General features: G+C 43.1%; 1 protein-coding gene and 1 long non-coding RNA gene across 2 annotated transcripts in view; one reads left to right on the top strand and one right to left on the bottom strand.

The window, feature by feature from the left end:
• On the bottom strand, positions 1–3,072 carry LOC132396029 (uncharacterized). Its single transcript, XR_009512812.1, has 2 exons — positions 2,954–3,072; positions 1–394 (listed from the first exon to the last, which is right to left on the bottom strand). It is a non-coding gene; the product is annotated as an uncharacterized LOC132396029 (long non-coding RNA).
• Positions 3,073–3,327: 255 nt separating this feature from the next.
• The window catches only part of tp53i13 (tumor protein p53 inducible protein 13), a 29,173-nt gene continuing 17,409 nt past the window's right edge, over positions 3,328–15,091 (top strand). Inside the window, exons 1-5 of the mRNA XM_059973339.1 lie at positions 3,328–3,566; positions 4,005–4,079; positions 4,616–4,651; positions 10,105–10,163; positions 14,096–14,174. Coding sequence (XP_059829322.1) covers positions 3,483–3,566; positions 4,005–4,079; positions 4,616–4,651; positions 10,105–10,163; positions 14,096–14,174 — 333 coding nt within the window. The 5' untranslated portion in view covers positions 3,328–3,482. The remainder of the gene's footprint in view (positions 3,567–4,004; positions 4,080–4,615; positions 4,652–10,104; positions 10,164–14,095; positions 14,175–15,091) is intronic.

Below are 15,091 nucleotides of genomic sequence, written 5' to 3'. Positions count from 1 at the left end.
GCAAGATATAGGCTTTTATTGACTGGAAGAAAGAACAAGCAGCGATTGACCACCATACTACATCCTGGAGACTGAGGGGCAGGGCTCCGGCCTCAATCGCCTTTATACCGGGGTCTGTGGGAGGAGCCACAGGAGCAGTCAGCGGGGGGGGTGGGGGGTGTGTCCAGACAGGTGTATGTAGTTCACCACAAGATCTAAGGACTCAATTTGATTCGGAACGCTGTCGTTGCTGCTCCCTTCTATTGTTTGAATGATTTTGTTTTGATGACTTTTTCTCTTCTCTGTGGACACTGGGGATCAGTCTTATTTTCAAAAATTGGGTTCTTTTGGGTTCCTTGCCTTGCGACTGCCTCTTTAGCAAACAACTCTCAAGGTAGTATAATCTGTGCATTCGCTGAAAATAAATAAAATAAAACTGTGTGTAAGCAAAGATGGACAAACAACCAATATGCAAAAGGCAAATTGAGCAAATAAAAAATAAATAACACTGAGAACATCAGTTCACTCGTGAATTGTGGTGTCCTGGAAGTGAATACGTGTATAGCTGATGGGATCAGTCGCTCATTCCAGGAGGCTGACGATTGTATGGTAATAACCATTCTTGAACATGGTGGCGTGGGACCTAAGGCTCCTGTACCCTCTGCCCAATGTTATCAGTGAGAAGAGAGTAAGGCCTGGATAGCGGGGTTCTTTGATGATGGATTCTGCTGTCTTGGGACAGTGCTCGATGTGAATGTGCTCAGGCTTTTCCTGTGATAGACTGGGCTGAATGCACTACTTTCTGCAGGCTATGTAATATTACAGATGAGAAACAAACCAGCTCTGATACGAAACTTTTAGACCATAAGACATAGGAGCAGAATCAGGCCATTTGGCCCATCGAGTTTGCTCTGCCATTTCATCATGGCTGATCCATTTCCCTTTCATCCTCATTCTTCTGCCTTCTCCCCGTCATGCCCTGACTAATCAAGAACCGATCTACCTCTGCCTTATAAGTACAACCAATGGCCCGGCCTCCACAGTGGCAAAGAACTCCACAAATTCACAAAGCATAGGCTAAATAAATTCCTCCTCATTTCCATTCTAAGTGGACGTCTCAGTCCCAGAGCCATCAATCGCTCCTCATTCTCTTTCATTCAGAATTATTCTAGAGAGAGCCTCCTCTGAGCCCCTCTAACTAGTCTTCTCTCTAAGTATTCTCATTAATCTATCAACAAGATTATGGTCTTATGGCTTCAGCTTCCACAAGCAGCACACGCAGAACTGTGCAAAAGTCTTAGGCACATATATGTAGCTAGGGAAACTAAGACTTTTGCACAGTACTGTAGTAATTTTATGTATTACTCTGTACAAACAAAAACCATGGCATATGTGAGTGATGATAAACCTGAATCTGATGTGGACTGAGAGTGGGAAGGGGGCAGGGAGAGGGGGGGATCATGGTTGGGAAACAGGGAAGGGAGAGGAGAAGGAGTGGGAAACACCAGAGGGACATTCTGTAATGATCAATAAACCGATTGTTTGGAATCAAGTGACCTTGCCTGGTGTTTCGGTGCTGCGTTTGTCTACACCAGGGGTTGGCAACGTTTACCACTGAAAGAGCCAATATGGACCCATTTCCCACAGAAAAGAAAACACTGGGAGCCACAAAACCCGTTTGACATTTAAAATGAAATAACACTGCATACAACGGTTTTTTTTGCCTTTATGCTATGTATAAACAAACTATAATGTGTTGCATTTATGAAATTGATGAACTCCTGCAGAGAAAACGAAATTACATTTCTGCATGCAACAAAAACATTTTGAACTCCGAAAAAAAGACGTTGGGTTGAAGGTTACTACATCGTTAGCCTACCTTGGATCGAAGAATTAAAAGAAAGCGCGCACTGGCGGGTGTCAGGCATTGGCAGTGGTGATGTATATTAATAACGATAAAAAACAAGTTGTAGCGGTGTAGCGCTACACGCAGCGCTAAAATAAAGACACTGCAGTCAAAGGTAACTTTATTCGAACTAAACAGCCTTGCTTTAAAGCCTCCCTCAACCCGCCCCCCCCCCCGTGGGCGCAGATGCTCCAAAAGACACGTACTCACAAACCCCCGTAGCCTATCACCCTTAGCTGGAACGGTGGCTAATTGTGAGCTGGTTCGGATGTGCCAGGAAATGGGGTCTCCACAACGTTTTTTTCAGATTGTACAAGATCACCATAATCTTCAAATTTCGAATTACATTTCAAAAACTAACAAACCACGGGGAGCCGCAGCACAGAGATGAAAGAGTTGCATGCGGCTCCGGAGCCGTGGGTTGCCAACCCCTGGTCTACACCTGCTACCTCCCACCCCAGCACTCCTTCTGTGACACTCCTCTCTTGCAGTGCTCTACCCTCGCCTCCTAACTCCACCAGATGATTTACAAACTTACTCTCTGATCCATGATTACAAATAGAGTACTGTGCAAAAGTCTCAGGCACCTTAGCTATACTTATGTCCCTACAACTTTTGCACAGTACTGCAGTTGTGGCAAATCTGGCTCAACTTTATTGTGCACATTCCCATCAAGGCTCCCCAGATCCTACCACTCAGCTCCACATTCAGGACAAGTTATAGCAGACAATTACCATAACAACTAGCACTTTCAAATGTGGAAGGAAACCTATACAGCCATAGAAAGAACGTGCAAACTCCGCAGACTTAGAGTTGGACCCAGGTTAGTGGAGATATGAGACTGCGATTTGACTAGCTCAGAGTAACACTACACAAAATTCTGGAGGAACTCAGCATCTATGGAGAGAATAAACAGTCAACATTTCAGGCTGAGACCTTCATTCGGACTGGCTGCCAGTAGGGACACAAATCTCAGGGTTGTAGAGTATACTAGGGGCGTTGGAAAGCGGACAGGCCGTGTTCATAGACAATGTTCCATGCTATAAATAAAGACCCGGCAGATGTTACCTGTCGTATTTATATTTTCCTTATTCGGTGTGCTTTGCTATTTCATCTTAAACGCACTGCTTCGTTAACTTGAGTTGGATAACTCTTAAATTACGATTGTTATTCTTCTGTCGTTAGTGGCAACAATCAAAGTAAAATTGAAAGTTCGAATGTTCTAGTGTAAAGCAGCACAGTCAATTATATTTAATTCACTAGTAAAACGAAATAAAAAGACATCAAACTGTGACTAGTGGAAGAGAATGTGTGACACTGCCGGAACACCATCGCGGGTGGGACTGACTTGTTACATTCAAAGTATCGGTTTCCAGCAAAGTCTTTGCGTTCTATTGCCCCGCCCACCTCCCAAGTTTAATCCAATCACATCGCGAGGGAGGCGGCGTCTTCGCCCCCTGAGCCCGGAGCCGGGCTGCGGCTCGGTGATGGTAGCGTCGCGGGTGCAGCCGGCGGTCCCGGGGAGTTCGCAGCCCGATGTCTGGCGGGTCGGCCCGGCGCGGCTGTAGCGGCGGAGTCGGTCGGGTCGCTTCGCTTCATGGAGGCCGATCCCGGAGTGGGGCTGCTGCTGGTCCTGTGCGCGCTGCTGGCGGAGGCGAGGGAGCGATGTGACAACGGCAAGGTTGGTGGCGAAAACACGGCTCGTCACAGTCCTGATACTCGCTTGCATTAATGAACTCCATGAAAACTTGTACCTTTGCCGTAAGTGGCTGCAAAACAAAACGGGATAAGGTGCATGAACGCGGTATCGTTACATGGAAATCTAGAGCGTTCATGTTCATTACCTTTCTGGGGAAAGCCGTGGCCTTGTGAGGCTGCACCGGCCTAAGTGGCGGGAATATTGTGAAGTCCAGACTGCTGGATATAATGCTTCCCTGTGGCCCATCTGGTTGTTTGATAAATGTTTATCACATCTTCTTTGCTCTTGTATTCTCTACCCCTATTGGAATCCCACCTGCTCTTAACCATTTTCCTACCTGGTCTCTCAATTTCGGTGAACTATGTACGTGTCCCAGATAATCTCTCCTCCTGCTTATGATCGTTTCCCCTTTTTTTTTAGTTTAAGCTGCAAATGGATTTGCCACCAGTCGAAGAGTTAGGCTGTCCTGAAGCTGTCTGGCCACTTCCCGAACTGGTAATTTGTAAACTTTTAGCTTTTCGGGCTTGCCTTTGTAGAAAGTCTCTCTGTATTAAGGTGACTGGCACTTCGTGCTCTTGCTGGTAGCTCCGTACTGAAATCGGTATTGGGTGTAGACAAAAGCTGATTCAATAATTAGTTACTGATCAGGAAGTACAAGGCTGGTGCTAATATTCAAAGTTCAAAGTACGTATGTCACCACCATGTGCTATTCTGAGATTCGTGTTTTTATAGTCATTTGCAGTAGAACAAAGATACAACAATTAATGGGGAAAAACTACATAAAATAACAATTAATGTGCAAAAGGCAAACGGTGCAAATAAGAAAGTAAATAATACAACGAGTTGTAGATGTTGGACTTTAGTGAAGCTATACAATTTTTGTGTTAAGGGAAATGGCTGCATCTGTTTGACCTTCCGTCACTATAGTTACAACTGGTATGTAGAAAACAATGTACAGTAATTTAAATTGTTTTCTTACTGACTGGATTTAAATGTTTTGTCTGTTTCACATTTTGTCTTTCATCTATCAGGTCATTCCAAGTCTGGCCAAGGTGTATCCTGAGCAGGTATGATTGATGGACCAATTGTATCTATCACAGTTTAGCCTGCATTAGTGTAACAATTTGCAAATCTTATTCTTTACTGTTAATCTGTTAAATTGAATATTATTTGTTGCAGATCTGCATATTAATTGACTTGATGATAAATCTAGATGAGATTTAAAGAAAAGATCGTAGAAACATAGAAACCCTACAAACCCCACTGGTGACTGACCTCCATGCAGAATATGACCTGTCTACAACCACTCTTTGTCTTCTGTGGGCAAGCTAGTTCTGGATCCACAAAGCAATGTCTCCTTGGATCCCATGCCTCCTTACTTTTTTAATAAACCTTTCATGGGGCACCTTATCAAATGCCTAGCTAAAATCCATATAGACTACATCTACTGCTCTACCTTCATCAATGTGTTTAGTCACATCCTCAAAAAATTCAATCAGCTCGTAAGGCACGACCTGTCCTTGACAAAGCCATGCTGACTACTCCTAATCATATTATACTTCTCCAAATATTCATAAATCCTGCCTCTCAGGATCTTCTCCATCAGCTTACCAACTACTGAGGTAAGACTCACTGGTCTATAATTTCCTGGGCTAACTACTCCCTTTCTTGAATAAAGGAACAACATTCACAGCCCTCCAGTCCTCTGGAACCTCTCTCATCCCCATTGATGATACAAAGATCATCACCAGAAGCTCAGCAATCTCCTCCCTCGCCTCCCACAGTAGCCCGCAGTACATCTCATCCAGTTCTGGCAACTTGTCCAACTTGATGCTTTCCAAAAGCTCCAGCACATCGTCTTTCTTAATATCTACATGCTCAAGCTTTTCAGTCTGCTGCAAGTCATCACTACAATCACCAAGATCCTTTTCCATAATGAATACTGAAGTGAAGTAAGTTAAGTACCTCTGCTATTTTCTCTGGTTCTATACGCTCTTTCCCACTGTCACACTTGGTAGGTCCTATTCTTTCACGTCTTATCCTCTTGTTCTTCACATACTTGTAGCCTGCCTTGGGGTTTTCCTTAAATCCTGTCTGCCAAGGCCTTCTCATGACCCCTACTGGCTCTCCTAATTTTCTTCTTAAGCTCTTTCCTATTAGCCTTATAATCTTCTAGATCTCTAACGTTACCTAACTCTCTGAACCTTTTGTAAGCTTTTCTTCTTCACTAGATTTATTACAGCCTTTGTACACCACGGTTCCTGTACCCTACCATAACTTCCCTGTCTCATTGGAAAGTACCTATACAGTTTTGTTTGTATGAAACGTAAGTGGAATGTGTCGTTTAAAACTGTCGCAGTTTAAAAAGACCGTAGTGTCAGTAACGTCTGGTATAGCAATGAAGTGAAAAACACAACTTCTGATTTTTGGCTCAACTATTAGTTTGGTCTTAACAAAAATGAAAGCTTGGTGAATTTCCTCACAATCTTGTTAGCTTGCCAGGTGGAAAACTGAGTGAAGACCTGATTAGGCTTGTCAGTGATGTCCTTAAGTTGAATCATGTGTAGCCTAGCCCTGTGGTTGAAGAATGGCTAAATGTGCCGCGTGCCTTTGTTTTGCTGGTACCTGCAGAACCACACATAACAAAACTGACAAGTCATGTATAACTATATAATACAGGGAGCTTTCTATAGACTCATGTTCAGCTTGACAATAAAGTGTTCCCCATTATTGGTTTACCCCATAATAATTGACACCTCTTGAATTGGAGAGAGGATGAGGGGAACTGTATTTTAAAAAAAAGCAAGTTCTTTAACCTTAAGCAAACCAGTTGTTCTAAAGGTGTCTGCCTATTACGGGAATTTACAGAATTACGCTTGCGCGTATACATCCTATGACTGAGTTTATTGATTGTAAACCCTTTAGAACAGAGATGAGAAATTTCATTATCCAGAGGCTGGTGAATCTGTGGAATTCATTGCTACAGATGTCTGTGGAGACCAAATCGTAGGTTATATTTGGAGGAGGTTGATCAGTTCTTGGTTAGTAAAGGTGTCGAGGGTTATGGGGAGAAGGCGGGTTGTGGGGATAATAAATCAGCCATGATTGAATGCTGGAGCAGGTTTGATGGGCTGAATGGCCCAATTCTGCACCTATGTCTTACGGAATTTTCCATGTTACTAATTTTGCGATTTTTAGTTCAGTTGTTACAGGATTGACTTGTGCCGTGTTTCAAATGGGAAAACCTATTGTGAAGTTCGCATTCTAAGTGTGTAAAGGGCTGGTGTCTGTGTCAAGTAAATTAATCTGATATGATTTTGAGAAGTGTTCTTGTCTTAATGTTGTGATGCAGCATTCCTGAGGTCTAAGTCTCAATTTGTAGAATGTGGCATATCACAAATGCATAGCTAACAAGGAGAATCTGTTCCCATTTTTGCCTATTGTATTTTTATTTACTCGTAGCATGAAATCAAACACTTCTGCAGCCTTTAAGCAGTTGGCCTGTTCAATTTGATTTCCACTTTAGATACGAGGGGGACTGGTTTCTTGCAGTTGTGACCTCAGTTGGTTGAATACAGTATTAGCTGCAATGTGTGCTGGCTTTGTTAAGGTTTGGCTGCCACATAGTTTGCATTCACTGTGACAGAACTTGAGTTTGGGTGTGGATGATTGGCACAGGCTGCAAACTGTGCTTTGAGAAGAGCTGAGAGAATGTGTTCCGGCTCTGAAAGGTAGTTTGTGTACAGGATGTGCTCAAGCTGAAAATGTATGAATCCAGAATACTGAGAATGTGTCAACTAAATGTAAAGAAAGCCATAAAAATATACAGAAGAACTATAAAACTGAACACAAGGTTCTGCAGATGCTGGAAATCCAGAGAACCCACATAAAATGCTGGAGGAGCTCAGCAGGCCAGGCAGCATCTATAGAGAGGAATAAACAGGCAACGTTTCAGGTTGAGACCCTTCGTCAGGATTGAGCAAACAAAACTCAAGGTTATTTTGAAATAACAAATGAGGTGACCTTAAGGGAAGATGGTTGTCTTTCTCTTCAGCTATCTGCCCCTCCCCGCTGTTTATATCTGCACCCTCTCGCCCTTCTCCTTTAAATCCTGGCCCATACGAGGTGCTGCAAGCAATGTTATGTTGAAATTGCTAAGTTCCTGCACTGTTGCTATTCCCCTTTCACTTTCCACCCAGCAACTGGAACCCAAAATAGAACAAAATGCTGGAAATACTTGGTAGGGCACATCTGTGCAAAGAGAAATGGCTGACATTTTGGATTAAAGTCATTTCATCTGACCTGTTAATTCAACAATGACCCATGTTCTGTTTCAACCCCCCCCTCCCTGCACTCGGGGCTCATTGTGTGGCGGTGATCTGGGCGCTCCCCGTCACAGAATCTTCCTGTTATGCAATGCACATCCAACCAAAACCTTCAATGACAAGTAAATCATTTGTAGTACACAGAAAGTGCTGCAGGTTCTACCAGCATTTTGTGTACGTGGCTCAAGATTTCCAGCATCTGCAGAATCCCTTTTGTTTAAATCATTTGCAATGACTTTATCTTTGCTCATTAAGCATCTAACTTGCCATCTTTTTGTTACAGTAAAATGGTCACTGCTTTGAATTTGTTTGTCCACAACTCTGTGATTCTTCCCGCAATGTTGGCTTATGGTGTCTCAGTTTTTGAAGCAACTGAGCCATTGACCCATTTGGCTGGTGGGGAGCAAGTTCTTGATGGTATAAGGAACACACTTAGTGGCTGCTTTATTAGGTACAGGAATGGAGCCATTGTGGTTTTCTGCTGCTGTAGTCCCATCTGCTCCAAGATTTGACAAGTTGTGTGTTCAGAGATGTTCTTACGCACACCACTGTTGTAACGCGTAGATATTTAAGTTACTGTTGCCTTGTCAGCTTGAACCAGTCTGGCCATTCTCTGTCCTCTCATCTAAAAAGGCAGTTTTACACCCCCCCCCCCCCCCCAACAGAATTGGATTTTTTTTTGCACTATTCTCTGTAAACTCTGTTTCGCATGAAAATCCCAGGAGGTCATCAGTTTCTGAAACCAGCAATCATTCCATGATCAAAGTCACTTGAATCACTTTTCTTCCCCATTCTGATGTTTGGAACCTCTTGACCGTGTCTGCATGTTTTTATGCATTGAGTTGCTGCCATGTGATTGGCTGTCAGATATTTGCGTTAATGAGCAGGTGTACCTAATAAGGTGGCCACAGAGGATAGAACTCTACAGTGCAGTACAGGCCCTTCAGCCCACAATGTTGTGCTAACCTTGTAGCCTACCCAAAGATCAATCTTATTACAATGGATGGTGACTCTAAAGCAGGTGCAAGAAATTTAATGGGATGGATATTTGCACTGAGGAACTTGAGGAAGGAAAGGTGCAAAGATGGGTTTAGGAAGGTGAGTCTTGGCTTTCATGGTTTGGGTCCTGTTGGGATTCACTCGAGAACAAGCAGTTTCAGGTATGATCAGAAAACTCGATTGAATTAAAGCATACTCCATCCAAGAGATATACGGCTATTAATGGAGGCTTTAAGCCTATATAACTTAGATGTGACTGTTGCACAGATGAAGAAAGCCAGTGTGCTCAGCATCTGAGCCACTTGATATCAAAACCTGAGGAACAAACACAAAATGCTTGAACTCGGCAGGCCAGGCAGCATCTATGGGGATGAATGAACCATTGACGTTTCGGGCCGAGACCCTTCATGAGGACGTGCGTTCAAAGGTTCATTTATTTTCTAAGTATACAGCTCTGAAATTCTCCAGATGGCCACGAGACCAAGAGAGAAAAGAATAGCAGCATAATCGTCAACCCCCAATCCCTCCTCCCCGCACAAAAAACAAAAGTGGAACGGGGGCATTGGCCCCTACCCCCAAAAATCGCCTTCCCCCACACAAAAAAAAACAAGAAAGAGCAGGCGAAAACTGAATATATGTTTTTAAAAAAGCTATAAGACTGGGGGTTGGGGGGGGGGGGGGAGTCTACAGTCCAAGTCCATATCCAAAACGCAGAAAACCTGGGTAATCTCCAGGCACAGCGGCAGTCTTTTCCCTCTGCGGCAGCAGAATGATCTCACTAGTGATAGAAGACGGCCTCCCCTCTCCAGCAGCGATGAAAAGGAGGCAGCCAACGGTCACCTCCTGCATTTGCCTCGATGTTTCAATCTCCCTCTTGGAGACCGCAAGGGCTGAAACACCGGTCAATCTCCAAACTGCAAATCACAGGCTCCAACAATTACACAATCAGGTTCAAAATGAAAAAAAAAACAAAGACATGAAAGGGGTGAAATATATTGTTTCATGATCTATCCAGAAGTTGTCACCCAAAGGAGTTATGTACGCCGGCACCATCTCGACCACAGGTATTCACGTTATCAAAACTGTTAACAGCTTTATGATGGTCTGTGACGTAGGCTTTAGCTCAAAGTGGCTCTTTGGTGCTTTAAGGAAATGTGTGTTATCTTGACCCTGAGATGCTTTCTTCCTTTTTACAGGAAGCGATTCAAGTGTGTATGGACAAGCAGATTGTGTACAATGTGCGAATCCCAAACAGGTACTACATTAATGATGTGTTATTTTAAAAGGACTAGGAATTTTTAATTTCTGACTTCTTAAAATCACATTGAAGGTATGGTGCAGAATATTTCGGGCTTAATCTGTGTAACAACTGAACCTCGCAATGTAAGTGCAGAATCTACTGGTGTTTTAGAAGATTTGCATCTTGTATTGAGCATTGAGATTAGACATAACTACTTGCTGCCTTTGCTTGTCACTTACTTCGAGTAGTTTATCAGATTTGGTTAGCTAGGTATCACCTACTGGATACCAATACAATGTATAAACAATTTGGGTGATTATAGCAGGCACAGCAGCCATAGAGTGCATATTCTGTATGTTGATTGGAAAGACCCAGAGCAGGGCGCCTGCTTGTGTTTGATATGAAATGAAGTATAGCATTCTCCTGGTGTTACAATGGAGCATCCTTCTTAATCATGGTGACAAATCGAGAACTAATTGCCTGGTAGAGTAATGATAAAATACTGAAATAAAATAGAGTTGACTATTTGTTACATTCTTCACATACATGAGGAGTAAAAATCTTTATGTCTCTGTCTGAAGGAGCAATTTATAGTAATTTGTAACAAGCAGTATGCACAACAGGACAGTCAAATACAATTGTGTCAATGTGAATTAAACAGTATGATGGAAGAAGCTGTCCCGAAGCCTGTTGGTCCCGGCTTTTAAGCCATGGTAGCGTTTCCCAGATAGTAGTAGCTGGAACAATTTGTGGTTGGGGTGACTTCGGTCCCCAATGATCCTCCAGGCCCTTTTTACACACCTGTTTTTGTAAATGTCCTGAATACTGGGAAGTTCACATCTACAAATGCGGTGGGCTGTCTGCACCACTCTCTGCAGAGTCCTGTGATTGAGGGAAGTACAGTTCCCATACCAGTCGGGATGCTCTCAATTGTGCCCCTATAGAAAGTCCTAAAGATTTGGGGACTCTTGCCAACTTCTTTAACTGTCTTGAGGTGGAAGAGTTGCTGTTGTGCTTTTTTCACCATACAGCCGGTATATACAGACCATGTGAGGTCCTCAGTGATGTGTATACTGAGGAACTTAAAGCTGTTCACCCTCTCAACCCCAGATCCACTGATGTCAATAGGGGTTATCCCGTCTCCATTCCTCCTGTAATCCACAACCAGCTCCTTTGTTTTTGCGACATTGAGGGAGAGGTTGTTTTCTTGACACCACTGTGTCAGGGTGATGACTAATAAATATAAACAGTTTCTGATTTGAGGTGTGCATGCTGTCAAATTGTCTTTTTGGTAGTTACTTGCTTCCTGTGACGCTGCTGGTACTTATGGCAGCAATGAAGGTTTCTTCTTCATTTCTGTTTCCGTAAATTTTTTTTTTGTTTTTTGACCAGTCAGGGTTGTTGACCCTGAGCTGAACCCCTGAACCAGTGGACCACCCTTAGTCTGGCCTCTACCCTTTGACCTGTTTGGCATAGGTGACCCTACCAAAAGCCAAAGCATAAAGCTCTGATTCCAGCCAATGTAACTCTCTGGGTCATTGAGACACACACACCCCTCCAAACCCTATGAAAAGTTAATGGTTCTCTTGGAGGGTTTTTTTTTGGTGGATAATTTGTAAAACGCAATGAAAGTTGGAGAATTCCCAATTGCACATTCATACTTAGTGAAAGTATGAGTAGAGATGTCTGTACTTGAAGTTAACTGCTTATGAGGATTTTTTCATAAAATAGTGTTGCCTTTCAGATTGTTCTCTTAACTTTCTAGTAATTTCACTGGTCACAGGTAATCATGTTTCATGTCTTGCGAGCAAAATTCTAAATCGATGGCAACAGTCAGGCCACGTCTAGAGAAGGGCAGCAAATGACCCCAATTGTGATTTATTTGCCACTGGTAACCACAGTCATTGTCTTTATTAACGCTGGCTGGTTTTGAATGCTATAAGTAGCATGCTTAATCAATTTAGCTATAAAGTTTCAAGTGCTGTTGTTTTGTTGGAAAGCAGATAAGCGTAACTGTAGGGACACACTGACGTCAAGAAGCGGTTTGGACAAGTGTTTTTTTTTGTTCATGCCCGACCACGTAGAGCAGAAGAGACTGGGGGTCGTATCAGTTTAATTTTTACTGCTTATTATAAAATCTCACTTTTGTACATGTTACCAAAATGAAGCAAATAACTAATTGGGAGCTTGGGAGCTGATCTAAATTAACTAGTTTTCCTCATTTTGGGTCTTAGTTTAGTTGCAGTGTTACTTTGAGCAATTTAGAGTGTGTGTGTGTTTTTCCATGGGGTCTGAAGTAAAGATGTGGTATTCCACCGGACCTTGCCTCAGGAATATTATTCTCTTCCGATCAGCCCACAATGACTATATTTTCATTTATTTACAGATAATAGGTGCAGGAGTAGGCCATTCGGCCCTTTAAGCCAGCACCACCATTCAATCTGATCATGGCTGATCATCTACAATCAGTACCCTGTTCCTGCCTTCTCTCTATATCCCTTGACTCCGCTATCTTTAAGAGCTCTATCTAACTCTTTCTTGAAAGCATCTGGAGAATTGGCTTCCACTGCCTTCTGAGGTAGATCCACAACTCTCTGGGTGGAAAAAGTTTTTCCTGAACTCTGTTCTAAATGGCAGCCTACCCCTAATTCTTAAACTGTGGCCTCTGGTTCCGGACTACCCCCAACATCGGGAACATGTTTCCTGCCTCTAACGTGTCCAATCCTTTATAATCTTATGTTTCAATCAGATCCCCTCTCATCCTTCTAAATTCCAGTGTATACAAGCCCCGTTGTTCCAATCTTCCAACATATGACAGTCCCGCCATCCCGGGAATCAACCTCGTGAACCTATGCTGCACTCCCTCAATAGCAAGAATGTCCTTCCTCAAATTTGGAGACCAAAACTGAACACAATACTCCAGGTGTGGTCTCACCAGCGCCCTGTATAACTGCAGAAGGACCTCTTTGCTCCTATACTCAACTCAACTCCCTTTGTTATGAAGGCTAACATGCCATTAGCTTTCCTCACTGCCTGCTGTACCTGCAGACTTACTTTCAGTGACTGATGTACAAGAACACCTAGATCTCGTTGTACTTCCCCTTTTCATATCTTGACACCATTCAGATAGTAATCTGCTTGCAGCATGGTAGAGGCCCTTCTGGCCAAACGAGCCGTGCTGGCCAGCTGCCCACCTGCTTAGCACTAGCCTAATGCCAAGTCAAGTGACTAATTAACTAAGTAACCAGTATGTCTTTGATCAGTGGGTCATGGAGACAACACACAAACTCTGATGCCCTGAGTTTAATGGCATTACCCCAGGTTGGAAGTCTTGTTCTCGAGGAGAATTCCTTTGCTTTCTCCTGATCAGCCCCCAGAGAGGAAATCCATCCAGTCATGCTTGTCCCTTGGGGAAATGGGTGAGTCCGCCATTGACAAAATAATTTAGTCACATCCAGTTTTTTCTGTTGGCCCTGAAGCTGTATCCAGTTGAGACCTGCTGATATTTTGTGTATACTGGGTGGGAATTGGATCCAAAAGATATTCCAAAAATAGTGTTCAGTTTAACTTTTATTTTGCATGATTAACTTAATATTAATCTTGGAACTGTCAAGGCAATGTGCATCTCAAGGTGATGTACAATTTTCGTGTTACTCTGTTTTTATTAAGAATACAGGAAATTTCCTTGATATTTACCAGATGCATTCTTAAATAGTCTGTAAGTGAATTCTGTTCGACTTGGATCGCGTTTAGTCAGTTCTTGCTTTGGGCTGTATGCAGATGGAGAATTTGTTTGGTAGATAAACTCTGCATACAAAATACAGTGTTAAGTACAATCTTAATGAGCCGTACGAATCTGCAAAATTTTAGCTGAGCTGTTTTTGAAGGAGGAATTCGAGCATTAATTTCTTAACTCTTATCCTTTGTTTTCTGTTTGAACTGGACAGCGGCATGCATCGACCAAACAGGGCAGTGTATGGAGAATACTTATACATCCCTGCCCAGCGCTGGGTACACAACCTGCAGGTACTGAAATATTCATTGCTAGTTTTAAACTTGACTTGAATGACGGATGATGAGAGGTGACCTGATAGAGGTGTATAAGATGATGAGGGGCATTGACTGTGTGGATAGTCAGAGGCTTTTTCCCAGGGCTGAAATGGCTAACATGAAGGGGTATAGTTTTAAGGTGCTTGGAAATGGGTACCAAGGGGAGGTGAGGGGTAAGTTTTTCCACACACAGAGTGGTGGATGTGTGGAATGTATTGCTGGTGGCAGAAGCGGATACGTTTGGAGCCTCTTGGTTAGGTACATGGAGCTTAGAAAAATAGAGAGGGCTATGTGCTATGGAAACTAGAGATTACCTAGAATAGGTTACAAGGTCAGCACAACATTGTGGGCTGAAGGGCCTGGAATGTGTTGTAAACTTCTACGTTCTTTGAGAAACTGGTTGTAAATTTTCTGAATGTTCTCCCAACATGGCATTAGTCCAGGAGTAGAATGGGATGGAGAATTTGGTGTGTGAGGAAGCTGTGTTGTTATTCTCTGGGAGAATGGAAGTGAATATTTCATGTTGAAGTGCTCTGGAATGAAGTGGTCCCGCAAGAGTCCCGCATTGCTGGGAATAATAAGCAGCCAGAAAGAGTAATTCACTGGAGCACCAAGCAAGAAGCAAATAGTTTTCATTCTGAGCAACATCCAGCCGTAAGCGGTAGGGTAGTGAGAGTGTGATACACAGCCTATTCAGAATTAGCACAGAGATCTGCTCTGTAGAGTGCAGATAATGGGAGTCCTGTTGCTGGGACAGGGGCATGTGGCATCGTCTGGAGATAACAATGGAAAATGATTAACGGCTATCCCTAGGAAATGAAATGTGGGGCACTGGCATCAAGTTTCTGGACAAGAGAGACTGTGTATAACTGACTAGCATCTCAAGACATAAC

This window comes from Hypanus sabinus, chromosome 6 (genome assembly GCF_030144855.1).
Source record: "Hypanus sabinus isolate sHypSab1 chromosome 6, sHypSab1.hap1, whole genome shotgun sequence".
Taxonomy (NCBI): domain Eukaryota; kingdom Metazoa; phylum Chordata; class Chondrichthyes; order Myliobatiformes; family Dasyatidae; genus Hypanus; species Hypanus sabinus.
This window is presented reverse-complemented; position numbering and strand designations above follow the sequence as displayed.